This window comes from Tachypleus tridentatus, chromosome 10, assembly GCF_004210375.1.
Source record: "Tachypleus tridentatus isolate NWPU-2018 chromosome 10, ASM421037v1, whole genome shotgun sequence".
Classification (NCBI taxonomy): domain Eukaryota; kingdom Metazoa; phylum Arthropoda; class Merostomata; order Xiphosura; family Limulidae; genus Tachypleus; species Tachypleus tridentatus.
In genome coordinates this window covers 166,030,796-166,046,264 of record NC_134834.1, presented here as the reverse complement: position 1 = coordinate 166,046,264, position 15,469 = coordinate 166,030,796, and the positions used below count along the sequence as shown (strand labels likewise).

Sequence of the window (15,469 nt, the reverse complement as noted above, 5' to 3'; positions counted from 1 at the left end):
AACTCTCATATCTTAAAAGATCAAAACTTGAAAAATATTCCAACCAAATGTTGACTTAGATCTAGATGTGTGAAACCAGGTGTTAGTTCAATCTATGATTATGTGGTGATGATTGTTTGTGAAGTCATAACTTTTATATTAATAGAGAGAACCAAATTAAAACTTTTTAAAACAAACTAAGTTATAACATACTGAAGAAAAACCTGTTTAAATTATTTCTTTGAAAAAATAATTATTTATGGAATAATTGTAATAACTTAGAACCTGCCTGTTTATATGTGTACTTGTTTGTGTAGGTTGTGTTACATCAAATTTCATGAATATATGTATCTGTTATTCATTAGAATGTCAATAGAATATTTTATTTACAAATATAAATACAAGTATCTTTCAAAATTTCACTCTACAGACTCTACTTAAGTCTTGTAATAGTCAAATACAAATAGTTCCACTAATTTTAGTTCAACATTGCATTTTATTTAGTATAACAATACTACTTGGTAATTATTCAAAGTTTTATGATACTTATTTTTCATTGACTACCCAATGCATTTTTATTTTAAAATTAAATATTTCACATCCAGGAATTAAAGGTCTTCCTCTAACTTCTTTGGCAAATGAAACTTCTACACCATAGCAATGAGATATTGTTCACTGTGTTGGGAAGGTATAAATGATTGTCATTCACAGAAATAACCAACAGATACTAGTTTTATGTTCTAACATGTTCTAAAGCAGAGAATGTTTGATGTCACAAAATTAGTTTAATTTTTTGTTATAAATTTTCTATAATATTTTTTTACATTATTACTGAAGAAGACGTAATGTAGTTGACGTGTTTCATAATAGTGGATCTTAATTTTGGATTACTCTACATAATATTGTGTATATGCATAATATCAAGATTAGTTATTTGATTGTAAGTATTCTTTCTGGTTAAATGATTTTGTTAAAGAATAACAAAATTGACAAATTTCTACTTGTGATTTAAAGTGGTTTAAAGTTTGAATTATATTAGAATAGACTTCTGACACTGATGCTATTGTCACATTATTTTTTGGTGATGTATGTACATTATAGTCATTCGTTTATAGAATTTCATAATTTTTACAAAAAATTTGTTGTAAGTGGACTTGTATTCATTTTAGTTACAATACAGACTGAAAATAGTATATTAAATTTATTTTTCTGTAGAATTGTTGAGCATTTTCAATAACAATGGATGCTCAACCCAGAGATATCAAGGTGTTAGAAACTGTGGATGATATACAACAGAGAAGGGACCAAGTTCTTCATCATTACACACAGTTTAAACAGGAAGCTCGCGTCAAACGTGAAAAGCTTGAAGATGCTAGACGTTTTCAGTATTTTAAGCGTGATGCAGATGAGCTAGAGTCATGGATCAATGAAAAATTACAAGCTGCTTCAGATGAGAGTTATAAAGATCCAACAAATTTACAGGTAGTTTTTTAATTGTTACATGAATTCATACTGGCTCTATTATCAAGAAGTTGTAAGTACTTCTTTAAGGTTTCAGCATGATTAATATAATGTTTCAATGTTCTGATATATATTGTTCATACTCATAGCTTGCATTGACTTGGAGAGAAGCAAAGTTACTCATTTTAATTACTGTTATTTTGTTTCATACTGGTCAGTATCTTCATAAAATTTTGTTTGTAGTTATTATTATACCATGTTTAATTTATAATTTTTCCACTTTACTCATAGTAGCTAAGCCTTCCATATTTTCTAGACTGTTGGTTGTGTCTGAAGTTACTTTTAGGCCTATATGTGCATAATTCAAAGGGGGTCAGTGTTTAAATTATAATGGTTAACAATGGAAATTCTGGGTTTGATTTTGCTAATATGATTGTTTTTATTCCAACCTAAGGATTATTGTTAGGAATTTAAGACAGTCATGATAGTTTTATTGATGTAAGTATCTTTATTAGAAATTAATCTCATTAAATATTTGTGTTACTGTTGGTTGTTTTTGTTGCAAGTTTCCACCTTCCAATGTGAGGTAATGTAACCAAGCTGCTTACATTGTACTGTTACCACACTTGGCCAAGCACACTCATTTGAACTTTGAACAAGATTTGTGTGTATAAAGCAGCACAGAGGCACAGCTCATCCACAGTAGAAAGTGTAATAACTAAAACAGCATTATTAGCCAATCACAAAAGTGAATTTGAGGATTGGAGTCAAAATTACATGTGTAGCGTGGGAATGGACAAGTCTATAATAGATTGTAATGCTGTTTTGAGTAAGGGTGAACACAGGCTTAAGTTGGTCATCCAGGGAAATTTTTAGTTGTTGACTATTAAAATTGAGCTCTGTAAATATATGTTTGTACCCTCCAGGAGAGTCACCCATATTTTGAAAATGACTGTAAAGATTAATTTTTCTCATTGTTTATCATACTTTTTCATTATTGTTTGCAATTTTTGTCACGTTAGTACTCTGTAGTGTCAGATTTGGTTGATCTATCCAAGTCAGAAATACACTTAACAATGATTAGTTTGCAATCATGTAATTTGAAAGTGGTTGTATATGTTGATTTTGTTATTCACAATTTTAATTTTGTTTCTAAGGTGTTTATTTCTTTAGAAAACATGACTAGACCCTGCCTGTATCGTCGTTTTTAATTTTACTCATAAATACATTCATGAACCTACTTGCTTCACTATATTATATATTTTTGTAAGGTTTTAAACATTTATTTCTGCATTGCAGTGAAATAGAATTTCAGAATCCACTTGAGTTTAATTTTTAGGAACACCACAAAATAATGAAAAAGCAAATTACCACACTGTTGAATCATAATCCATAGGCTGTTTATTAGTAAATCAGACTGTTTAAATAGTGAAAGATTTAGCTAACATGTTTAATGTGTTGTATTGAATTATTATGTAAGAAAAGTTTTGTTACAGGCAAAGATTCAGAAACATCAAGCTTTTGAAGCAGAAGTTGCAGCTCATAGTAATGCAATTGCAGTTCTTGATAATAGTGGAATGGAGATGATTAACAGGAACCACTTTGCCTCGGAAGTTATAAAGGTATTTTGTTCGTGTTTTTGTTTTAATTTCAATATGAAATTTCAGCTACAAGTTTATATATTTCACTCACAATTTCTCTGTAGCCAAGACTTGTACCTCTTTTGAAGTAATGTGTGCATTACAAATTTTTGGATATTCTTGTATTTTAAAAGTTTAGGTATAAAAATGGCTAAATTAAGTTGTATCTATTTGCTACAACTTGCGTATTCTGTGGTGTTAAATTTTCTCAGCCATGCATGCCATGATAACTGTATTGTAAATGCATGAAAGTAAATTAGAGAAATTCTTTTGTAAATTCAGTTGACTGAAAATTGTATTATCAGTTTATTTCATATGTCTGAAAATATGAGAAAAATGTTGTGTTGTGGTAGTAGCACTTCTAAAGTGTACCCAACATGTAGATTAATAGTATTAAAGTGGGTGAAAGAAAAATACTTGGTAAATTTAAGAAATTTGAAACAGTCACTGTTCTATGATAATGCCCCTCAGTGTGGATACCTGTATGTGATAAGGGGACCTCCCAAGGAAGGTTCTGTTCTTTCAGTTTACCTCCTCTGGGATCTAAACATCTACCTACATGTTTGTGACCTATGAAGGGCAGAAAAGGATCCTGGTGGTTGAGGGATCCAACTCTAACACACCACTTTGAGCTTGAATTCCTGTAGACGGGCAACCTTGGGGTGGCTCCGCTAAGATCAGTTGGCTGGTCCACTTGGGCTAGGGTCAACCAAGTACCAGTGTTGGATGTTCTCAACAGGTGTTGTGGACATTGTATTTGATGCTGGTGTTTGGGTATAGTGCTCATGAAACCCTGGCATTGCTGTAGTATCCTTGTTTGGCATTTTAGTGCATCCCCTCATAGGACTCCATGGTGGTAATGGGGTCAGTGGGCACCAAAATATTTTTTTTTCTATGGATCCTCTAATAAAAATTTAAATAAAATAGTGAAAAAACAGCCAATAGGTAAACAACCATTTCTTGAAGACTCTGATTAGCAATCTTCAACATCTGTAATACCTGTACCTTGTTTTCTTGTATTCTCTTCCAGACAAACCTTCAAGGCAAATGTCTCCCTTTTTCATTCAGAAGGGACTAGAGGGACTTGCTGGCTCTCCAACGTTAGTCAATAATCTTTACTCTGGTGACATAGTAGTGGAAACATCCTCAACTCAACACAATGAACTCCTGTTGCATTCAAAGGTGATTGGGGATATACCTAACCAAGTTGCACCTCATACTACTTTGAATTCATCACAAGGAGTTATTGTTGAGAGGGATTTGAAGAACATGCCTGACTCAGAGATTCTCACTGGTTTCTCCACCCAGGGAGTTCCTGCAGTGAGGCACATCTCCACTCTCAAAGATGGAATTATGATTCATACCAGTATCCTCATTCAGACATTTACATCACTCCATCCATCTGCCATCATTAATGCAGGTTATCTTAATTGAAAGGTATAGCCATACATTCTAAACCCTCTCAGATGTTTCCAGTGTCAGCAGTTCGGTCATTCAAAGATATCATGTCACAGTTCCCTGACGTGCTTGTTGTGGTGGCAAGGACCAAATCCCAATGTGTGTGAAACGGATGCTCATTGTGTCAATTACAATGGCTCTCACCTGTCCTGCTGTTGTTCTTGCCCTAAATGGTTGAAAGAAAAAGAGGTGCAACATTTGAAGACAGTTCAAAACATAACTTGCTCTGAGGCTTGAAAGTTGCTGTGCACAACTTCATCTTCGACGTCTGCTGCTGCATTTCGTCCCACTATTACTGTGAGAGCACAGATGGATCTCTCTGTGCCTCCAAAAGAATCTTTCTTAAACCAAATAAGTCTTTTCACGTCCATGATTAAAAAAGTTAATGAATCAATCTCAACACCCATCTCTGTCCCTAACATACATTCCAGCAAACCCCAAAATCCACTTTCATTGGTTCTGGGTTCGGACATTTCTTCAGGTACATCTTCTTCTCCCATCCCAAGATGCAAAATGATCATTCGTTCACATCCTCAGTCACTGGAATCCTCCTCCGACAACAAGGACCTGCCCAATCAACCCAGAACAGAATCAATAAAAGTTGACAGATCTCTCTTGAATAAAAACAATAAAGATAAAATACATGGTCATAAACAGAAGGGCTCTCCACCCAGTTCACCTACACATAAATGAAAATGGCCACCTTGATACAATGGAACTGTTGAAGTTTACCTTCTAATCTGGATAACATCAAAGCACTGATTGCTTCCTACCATCCTGTATTACTTTCCTTACAGGACACATTTCTGAAACCTGCAGATACAGTCACCTTTCGGCAGTTTTCTTTGTACAGAAATGAAAGGCTGCGTGATGGACGAGTACATGGAGGTGTGGCACTGTTGGTTGATCAGCATGTGCCTGCCCTGTTTTTGCTACTTGACACACCCTTGGAGGTTGTAGCCATCCATGTTTCCTTGGGTCGTACGATCACTGTTTGTTCTCAATACCTGTTGCATGGAGAGACCTATGATTAATCAGCCCTTGATGCTCTCATTGAACAGTTGCCATCTCCCTTTTCAATTCTGGGGGACTTTAACGGACATCATCCCATCTGGAGAAGTGCTGATATTGATGGGAGGCATTGCTCCATAGAGCATATGCTCTCTGATCACAACCTTTCTCTTTTCAGTACTGGTTCTTATACTTTTTTTTATATACCTAGTCAGTCCTTTACTGCTATTGATCTCTCAGTTTGCTCCCCTTCACTATTCTACCATTTTGCATGGAAGGTTGACAATAACCCCACGAGGCAATGATCATTTTCCTATAATTTTGAGAGACTAGCTGTGGTCAATGCCACCTGACCCATGTGCCCCAGTAGAAGCTGGATCAAGCATACTGGCCCTATTTCACTGCTCTCGCAGAACTTGATCCAACCCATCATCTGTAAGCCATCAATAGATGACTGTGTAGCAGCAGTGACTGACTGTATTATACAGGCGGCTGCTCGATGTATTCCTAAAACCTCGACATGTTTTGCACAATATCCTCGTCCATGGTGGAATCCTGTCTGCCATATGGCAAAGAAGGCTCAAAAAAGGGCATGGGATACTTTTCATAGGTATCCCACACTTGCACTGCATTGCTTTCCAGCAGGCCCGTGCACATGCTCGGTGGGTTAGACGTCAAAGCCAGCAGCACTCTTGGATTAAGTTCACAGTCAGCATACCTTCTACCACCAGTTCCAAAGTCATGTGTGACAAGATTTGAAAAGTCACTGTCCCCCTCTTGATTTTGCTCTCCGATGGCCAGGAAGTAGCTGATACCTGGAGCATCTCCAGTACTCCATGTGAAAGCTTTTGCCAGGTACCTAGCATTTCTGCTTCATCCTTCACCTTCTAAGCCATTAAGACTAGGATAGAGCGATCACCTCTTTCCCTTACGCTGGTGGAACTGAAAATGGCCCTAAATTGATCTGGCAGTACATCTGTCGGACCTGATGACATACACCATGAAATGCTGTGCCATCTATCTCCTGCTTCTTTTGCTATTGTTCTGATTGTTTTTAACTGGATCTGGCAGGAGAATGTTTATCCTGATGCCTGGTGCCAGGCTATTGTTCTACGTTTCCCTAAGCCTGAAAAGGATTTCAAGATTCCTTCAAACTACTCTCCAAGTGCTTTGACGAGTTGTCTTTGTTAGACCTAAGATAGGATGGTTAATGCTCGTCTTGTCTGGTTCCTCAAATCAAACAACCTCCTCTTGCCCATCCAGTGTGAGTTCCAATGACAACCCTCCACCATGGACCACCTGATTCTACTTAAAATGTCAATCAGAGAAGCCTTTCTCACACAACATCTTGTGTCAATATTCTTTGAAATTGAGAAGGCTTATGATACAGTATGTGAGACTTCCATTTATATGGATTACGTGGCCATTTGCCATTTTATTTAAAAAATTTTTAATGGGCAGGTGATTTCAAGTTCGTGTGGGTTTGACACTTTCCCGTTCATTTCTCAAGGCTGTGTTTTGAGTGTCACACTTCTCTGTATAAAAATTAATGCTATCACTGCACAACTCCCTCTCACTGTTGGAAACAGGCTCAGTGTTGATGACCTTCACATGTCAGTTGTCGAACATGAGGTATATTGAGTATCAGTGACAGACTGCCCTCAATCATTTACTGAAGTGAACTACAGCAAATGGTTTTAACTTCTCTCTCTCTAGAACCATTTGCATGCACTTTTTTCATATCGGCAAAGTTGTGCTACCTGTGGTCCCTGAGACAAAGTTTTTGGGGCTTATCTCTGACTATAAGCTGGCCTTTCTACCACACATCAAGCAGCTATGAGTCAAATGTACAAGAACACTGAACATCCCCCATGTCCTCTCTTCCACCACTTGGGGAGCAGGTCATTGATTTGATCAAAACTTGACCATGGATCACTGGTCTATGACTCTGCCAGGAATTCAGTCTTTAAGATACTGGACCCTGTTCTAGTTGTTCTAACTAGACTATGCATTGGTCACAGTTTTGGTCTGTTCCATACACGGACTATGGTTCTGTATTCAAGGCTCGGCTCCATGTATACTTGGAGTGAGCAACAAATAAACCCTGTTAGACTTTGGCCATCTTGCTTCCTTAAGAATCGGAAAGAGGAAGTTGTTCTAACTAGACTACACATTGGTCATAGTTTTTTAACTCATAGTTTTCTTTTATCTGGGACCAATGCATCAATGTGTTTTATGTGTAACACTCAGGTTACAATATGCCACATTTTACTGTCTTGCCATCATTATGACTCTCAACGACGGCATCATTTGAAACATGTTTTGTCCCAAGGTTTATCCATAACGTAAGACAGTATTATTAGTGATGGTGACACTGTCCACCTTAGAAATGTTTTTAGTTTTTAAAGGCCATTAATCTTTTTAATGTAATTTAAGTTTTTTATAATTGATACAATAGACCTTTTTAAAGAAGCAAAGTACATCTAGTTCAATTTAAAATTAGAAAGTGGCTATGATGTCAAACAGCTTGAAACTAGGACTGGAAAGGCCAACTTCAGGTACTTAATGCTGCTGTTTGAACTACCTGTAAGTCATCCTGGTGAGTTATAATAATTAATATGTTGCCACAAGTTTTTTAAAACTTGTATTACTTTCTGAAAACGATCATAACATCATATAACTCAACCAGGACTGGAAAAGCCACCTTCAGGTGACTAATGCTGTTTTTTTTTATCTTACCCGTTAGTCATCCTGGCAAGTTATGATAATTAAAATTATGCTTCAGAAAGTCCTTTACAACTTGTATTACTGTAGTTTTTCTCTTACTGCTGAAGACTACATGTAAAAATTTGATTTAATGCTATTGATGTTTTTAATTCAAAAATTAAACTTTGTTTTGTTTTATCTTAATTTCCTTTTAATGAATTTTAATAATTGTACTTTAACTTAAAACCAGATGTTTGGCCCAGAGAGCCTAGTTGCTTTGCACCATAAAACACCAAACCAACCAACAAGTCTGTGATCTTGTGCATGAACCCTTTCAACAGTATCAGACACTTCAGTAATACAAAACACTTTAAAGATTTTCAGGTTGGCTAAAACTTACTAAACAACATAGTGTAAACATTTACTGATTAAAACTGTTAATGTCCAGGAACTCACCTTCAGAAGAAATCAGTGCTAACTTTGGTGAGGACCAAATATTAGCAACCTGGTTAACAGTGACTATGTTGTGCACACTGTAAAAATATATGAAGTGTTATGGCATGAATTTCACAGGAACTTATCAGTGAAGTCTTGAATAAAACTAAGTGAGAACTTTTCAAAGAATGTAACTTATAAGGGAGTAAAGTTTTTAGTGAACATAAAAATAAAAAATGTAAGTATTTTTTATCATTTCATAACAAAATTGGAAATATTTCACAACATACAAATATTAAATTAAATTGATATCAAAAGCATGTTCATACTAAACATTATGTAGAACATTCACAAAGTTTCTTGTCAATTGTTTAAGTGTTTTAAATGTTAGATTTGCTGTATTTGGACTATAGGAAAGCTTCTGATAAGGTCCTGCATAAGAGATTTTGTGAGAAGGTTGTTTGAGCAGGAAATAACTAGTTAAGTAAATTGAGAATTGAAAGACAGGTGGTTATTACTAATGACATAAAATCACAGTGGAGTAGCATTACAAGTGATATTTTTAGGCCCTTTGATTGTTTTGCAAATTCATTGAAAACAAGGATATTTCAAATACCACTAAAGATGCATTAGTTTTCCAGAGATTTGTATTTGGTGAGCTAGGCAAACACTTGGTAGGTAGATGTCTTTTGTCACAAAGAGACTAGATGAAGATTGTGAGGATAAGGGTCTGTGAATAACTCTAAAATTGCTAAACTTTCCTAACTGATATAAATAATTAGTAATATTAGTTTCATTAGTTTGCTCTTCTGAAGTGCTGGTAAGATCTTATTTGGAATATTTTCAGTTTTCACCACCTTATTTTAGAAAGATTATTATTAGAAAATATAGAGAACTGTTAATATGCTTCTAGGTTTAAATGGGTTATAGTAAGATTATAGGCTGAAAGCTTTTGATATGTCTGCTAGATAAACAAGTTTGAAATCAGATGTTTACATAAAAAATAATTAAAAGAAAGACTAGAACACAGGTTTAAGATATAGATACCATTATAAATGCAGTATTGCTGTTTTAGGGCTGGTATTTTGAAATAGTTTGTCTTAAAGGTATGCAAGTATGCAGCTTTAAAGGATTTTAAGAAAATGAGTATTTTAAGATCAGGATTGGGTACAAGAAAAGAGGCTCCTACTTACAATTTGTATAAATAAAAGCATTTTATTATCTGTTATACAATTGCATTCTCTATTTCTTACCCTTAAGAATCAGTCTCTCTGGGACAAGTGTTTTTTGACAGATGTTGTGAGAAAGTTTTCTTAATTGGACAAATGGAAATATCAAATTAGGTGCAGGTGTTAGATGGCAACTTGCATACTTGTCCTAAAATATTGTTAGTCCTCCAAATCTGTTATGTAACTTAAAATATAAAACATTCCTACCTTTTTTGAGCTAATGAATAAATACTGTTACTTGCATCAAACTATGAAGTAATGATGCACTCAGAAGCCTGCCTTATTGTTTATCAGAAGTTAGAGAAGAATCTATGAATTTGTCATATCAGATAGTAACAAAATTAAAGAAAATCTCAAAGAGTACATTTAAAAAATCTTTATTGATTTGAACAATTATTAATGAAAATTGACCAAACAGGAATTTAATTTTGTTGTATGACATCTTGTTGAGCAATTCCCTATAAATAATTGTGAAAGAACTGACCAAAAAGAAAACAGGTAAACAACTATTTAAGTTTAATTTTGGTCCTGATAAATTAGTCCCCTCAAAAGGTTATATATACTACTTTGCAGGGTGTATAAGAATAATGTTAGTAGAACTTTCTTTCTCTCTATGCCTTAATGAAACAGAACTGAAAGAATGGTTTTTCAGACATAGCCAAACCTCTGAAACAGCAGTGGAGGCATTTCAATAAATGTATGCCAAAACAAAGTTAAATTGTGCTGAGCAGAATAGCAGCAATTATTTTGAACAATAACAGTTTTGCTGTATAATGACAATAATAATAATAATAATAATTCAATGCAGTGATGAAAAGGGTGTGATATATTCTTTAATTTATGGTAAGTATAAAAATTGTATCTTATAAAATCATAAAATTTGTCTGCACAAATGAAATTTTATGGTTATGATAAAAAAAAATGATTTCCTCTGATGTTCTTTAAAACATTTTTCTTAATATTAGAGTATAAAGTTTGTGTGTTTAGATACTTTTATTATTCCTTATAAGTAGATTACAAATTAAAGTAGAATTGTGAGGAAAAGTTTGAGTTAATGTGCATAGATTGGTGTGGAACATTTTTATTTTCTTTCCAGGAAGTTTGATCTATGTCTGGTCTTCAGGTAGGAAATATCAACCTAAACATCCCAAAGAACATCTTTGAAAGCATTTGGAATATTAAAAAATGTACAGTTTTTGAGCCATCATTAATTATCCAAACTTCTAAAACACATTTCAATAGATATCTGTTGGAACAAAATTAAAATACACTGAGCAGAGTTGCAACATGAATTCAGAATAAGGATAGTGTTGCACTGTAGAAGAATTAGTAGTATTTTTTGTTGATGTTGTTGTTTGTAGTGATTTACCTGCATACATTTAGCAAAGCAATGACATTCAGGTACAATTTAATTAAAGCAAGTCAAGATTTTGAACTGAATGGAAATAATTGTCTCTTGTTATATAGTTCTCTTTGTTGTTGTTTGATGTGTAGGATCTACACCTAAATATTGTTTGTGTTCATCAATAAGTGTATGTATATGTGTATGTATATATTTGGTTGTGTTTAGACAGTTTTGCTTTAACTTGCAACTTCCATTCATAATTTGTTTTTAAAAGTTTAATACCAAAGTTTATTAAATTCGTACTTTATTGTTGAAAAACAGTTTATATTCAAAGCACATTTCTTGCTTTTGGTATGTGAAAAAATGTTTATTTTATTGAACAAGTTGAAGTAGATAAAATTAGTAATGTATAAAATGTACAGTTTTGATTCACTGTCAGCTTTAGTTCTTCAGACTTATAAAAGAATAAAGTTTTAAACTTTCAAACTTTAAAAATGTTTTTCTTTATTATATATGTGGCAATAGAAAAGGCTGGATGAACTTCATGGACTATGGGAACTTCTACTGTCTAAACTTGCAGACAAAGGTTTGAAGTTGCAACAAGCTCTGCAACTGGTTCAATTTTTACGACAGTGTGATGAAGTAATGTTTTGGATCAATGATAAGGTCTGTTATTACTTGGAATTAGTAAATGTGTATATATTTGTGCAACATCTTTTATATCAAATACAAAATTAAGTTGCTCTTAGCTGAGTGAAAAAGTATCAATTTTTGTAACTCATAAATGTTTAGTCATGTTTTTCAAAAATATTTGTGACCTTTTTTTCACATTAGACAAAAAGTAATACAATAACAAAAAACGTTGACTCTGATCTTTGAGGTGCACAAATTTTTTCACAAACTTTTGCTGCAAAACTTAAGAGTTCACCATTCTGGTAGATCAGGATGTTTTGTACAGAATGTGAGTTTTATTACAAACCATTTTAAGTAAATTCAACAATGACTATATTTGACAGTAAAAGTGAAAATTTATTTTCACAAGTAATATGTAGATATTTGGAGTTAGAAATTAGTGAAAATGTTTACAAATATAAATCTTGTATTTTTTCATTCTACTTTTAAATGAGGTTTTTCCTGAAATAATACACCTCAGATTTAATGATGGTAATGAATTGATTTAGGTTTTAAAAAATAACTTAGCTGAGATGAACCTGACCAGGAAAGAAAATTGTTTAAACAGTTAATATATTGTTTACAATTAATGCAATGAAGACCTTTAATTTTTCTAGATATGAATGATATAAAGAAACATTAAGTGCATGTGAGAGGCTTTGTATAGTATTTTTAAATCATTAAAATGTTAAATTTTAAAATGTGTATGAAAATGTTCACACATACTCTGCTGAACTATTAGTCATTTACAATGCCAAAATCAGGGGTTTGATTCCCCTCCTTAGACTCAGCAGATAAGCCCCATGTGGCTTTGCTGTAAGGAAACACGCGTACACTTTTTCTGTTACTACAGTGCATCAGAAATAGTTTTCTGCAGTTGAAGTTGCCAGGTTAAACAATAAATGTAATCTGTCTGTTTTATCTTTAGTACATTTTATAAACTTTACCTTTTTTCTCCAAACGTTTTACAAGTTTGTATATTGAAGTTGATATATAGTTTGTACCAGAAATTGACATTGATGTGTTTTGGTTTTGAAGCCTTTTTTGTTAATAGTAGTATATGTAAAGGTTTTTCTCCCTTTTTTTTGTTTTTTTTATAGATACTTTATTTTTTGAGTACACTTGAAGGATTTATATCTATGTATAAACTAACTTAATGTAGTAGTTTAACAAAATTATTAATTAAAATTCCATAGTGAAACTATATTGTGACTTGCATGTGTACAAAAAGATGTTTCGTTTCAAAAGAGTTCTAATAAGCCAAGAATATTTATTGTTGTTCTTAGCAGATTTTAAGTAACATTTATTTGCTAGGGTCAAAGAAAATTCTTAGGCATATGGCTGATTTGTTTTAATTAGCAACAACTATATTCAATTACAAAAGTTAACCAATGTTTATTGTAATAGCTGTGCTTATGCCTGCTTTCTCACAATTTCAGCTTGCAATGGTGTAGTTGATTTTGCATCATTAACATTAAACATGTACATATAGTGTAATTTATAGAGAAAGGATATATTAAACATGTCAGTAATTTTTATACTTTCTGGCCATGTTTTAAGCTCAGCACTTGTTTGAAATATGAAATTCAGAGTCTGGAACTCGATATGAACAAAGTCGTGATTTTTCAAGTTATCGGAAAAATTATTAAACAACTAGAAGTATAAGATACACGGCAATTTAATTTTACAGTAGCTGATGTTTAGCTGATATAAAATATCCTGGAACTTATTCTTATTGTAGGAAGCTTTTGTTACCACGGAAGAGTTTGGTCAAGACCTTGAACATGTTGAAGTCCTGCAACGTAAATTTGATGAATTTCACAAGGTAATCATCAGTTCATTAATAAAGATAATTGTAAAGCATTTTGTTACTATTACAGTTGTTTTTTTGTACAACCTCCATGGAATTTGAGAAAATTATTGAACATAAAAGGGGAAAAAATTATGAAACACATCAGGTCTCTTCCTCCTGCTCAGTTTAAACAAACCTTTTTTATATTAAAACTATTATTTATTTTCTGTACCTTAACTCTGTGTGAGGTTGCTCAGTTTGTATTGTAACCATAAAAAAGAAAATTCAAAGAAATCTAAATTACCCTTTTTTCTTTCTATAATGACTTCAGATTGTAACATGAAACATTTGTTTATCCAAAATAGCTTTAACACATGAAATGCTAACAGATTGCTTGTGAGTATACCTCATAAAAATTTTTCTTCTTTATTCTACAACATATTTCAGTAATTTGTTATATTTTGTACTTAGAAGACTGGGTGGGGTGCCTAGAGAGAAAAAAGTTCCAATTGTTTTGTGAAGAATGTTTTTTTAAATTACTAAAAAGTAACTTAAAACTTGTATACTATAAAATTTGGATTATTGAGTATGTTTTTTAATTAAAATATATTTATATATCACAATAAGAAAGTAGTTTAATTAAAGTTTGAGCATAACTACTAAAACCTTGTGACATGCATAGAAAATGATTTCATAGGTAGTGTTAAGTATTATAGTAAAATGTTTAGATACTGAATATATTTACTTTGTTGTGTAATATCAGCTTGTAGCAAATTGTGCAACTTGTTTCTAACCTTATGTAAATTTTAAAAAATCAACTTATTGTACCTTAAAATGTGCATCAGTACCTCAAAGTTTTGCTCAAGAAAACTTTCCAGTTATTACTGTTTTGTAAATATTCAAAGTGTTTAGTCAGAATATTAAATATTCTTAGGAGTAAGAAAATACTCAAATAATACTTCAATTAATGATAACTGTTTATTAATTGTACCAACAGGATATGGCAAGCCAAGAATTCAGAGTAGTTGAGGTAAATGAACTTGGAGACAAGCTTATCAAGGAAGGACATCCAGAAGAGTTAATAATTCAAAAGAAAAAAGAGGTAGTAAAAATATATTTTTGGCAGTTTGTGCATGTATTATTACATTCTAGAGTACATTAATTGTCATTGTTTCTTAATCTCCATTATAAACTGTCATAAATCCTAAAATAATAGGATTGAGAGTATCTTTTAAATCTAGAATTCTGTTGTATTAACAGTCACAGCTGTTAAAAATGCACTGATGGTGTATCTTATTAAAATGTGCATGTAAATTTTGATTATCCATATTGATAACAGACAGTATTTGTAAATTTATACTGCTTTATTTTTGCCCAGTATGTTTTACATGAACATATATTACTCTCTCTTTTTTAAAGAAATCTAATGCAAAGTCATTTTCACCTAGTCAGTTTTACCTCAGTGAAACTTTAATTTTATCTAGAAAATTCCAAGAAATAATTTCAGTTAAATGAAAATAATGATAGAACAAATGTTATAGTTAGTGTCTAGTGACATTTTAAGCAAGATTTTAGTAGATTTTAATGTTTCTATAGGAGTTGAATGATGCATGGCAGAGACTTAAAGCTTTGACACTTTTGAGACAAGAGAAGTTGTTTGGAGCCCATGAAATCCAACGCTTCAACAGGTAGAGCTGTTTTGCATTAACTTTTTTCAATAAAGAATAACTGTCTTTCAGTC

The 15,469-nt window shown here is 32.8% G+C and overlaps 1 protein-coding gene across 5 annotated transcripts in view; it reads left to right on the top strand.

Annotated features, from left to right (window-relative positions):
* The window catches only part of LOC143230853 (spectrin alpha chain-like), a 76,952-nt gene that overhangs the window by 5,143 nt on the left and 56,340 nt on the right, over window positions 1-15,469 (top strand). For all 5 annotated transcript variants that reach the window (XM_076465115.1, XM_076465112.1, XM_076465116.1 and 2 more), the window contains 6 exons: window positions 1,195-1,461; window positions 2,937-3,062; window positions 11,790-11,930; window positions 13,678-13,761; window positions 14,726-14,830; window positions 15,325-15,416. In XM_076465115.1, coding sequence (XP_076321230.1) covers window positions 1,219-1,461; window positions 2,937-3,062; window positions 11,790-11,930; window positions 13,678-13,761; window positions 14,726-14,830; window positions 15,325-15,416 — 791 coding nt within the window. In that variant the 5' untranslated portion in view covers window positions 1,195-1,218. The remainder of the gene's footprint in view (window positions 1-1,194; window positions 1,462-2,936; window positions 3,063-11,789; window positions 11,931-13,677; window positions 13,762-14,725; window positions 14,831-15,324; window positions 15,417-15,469) is intronic.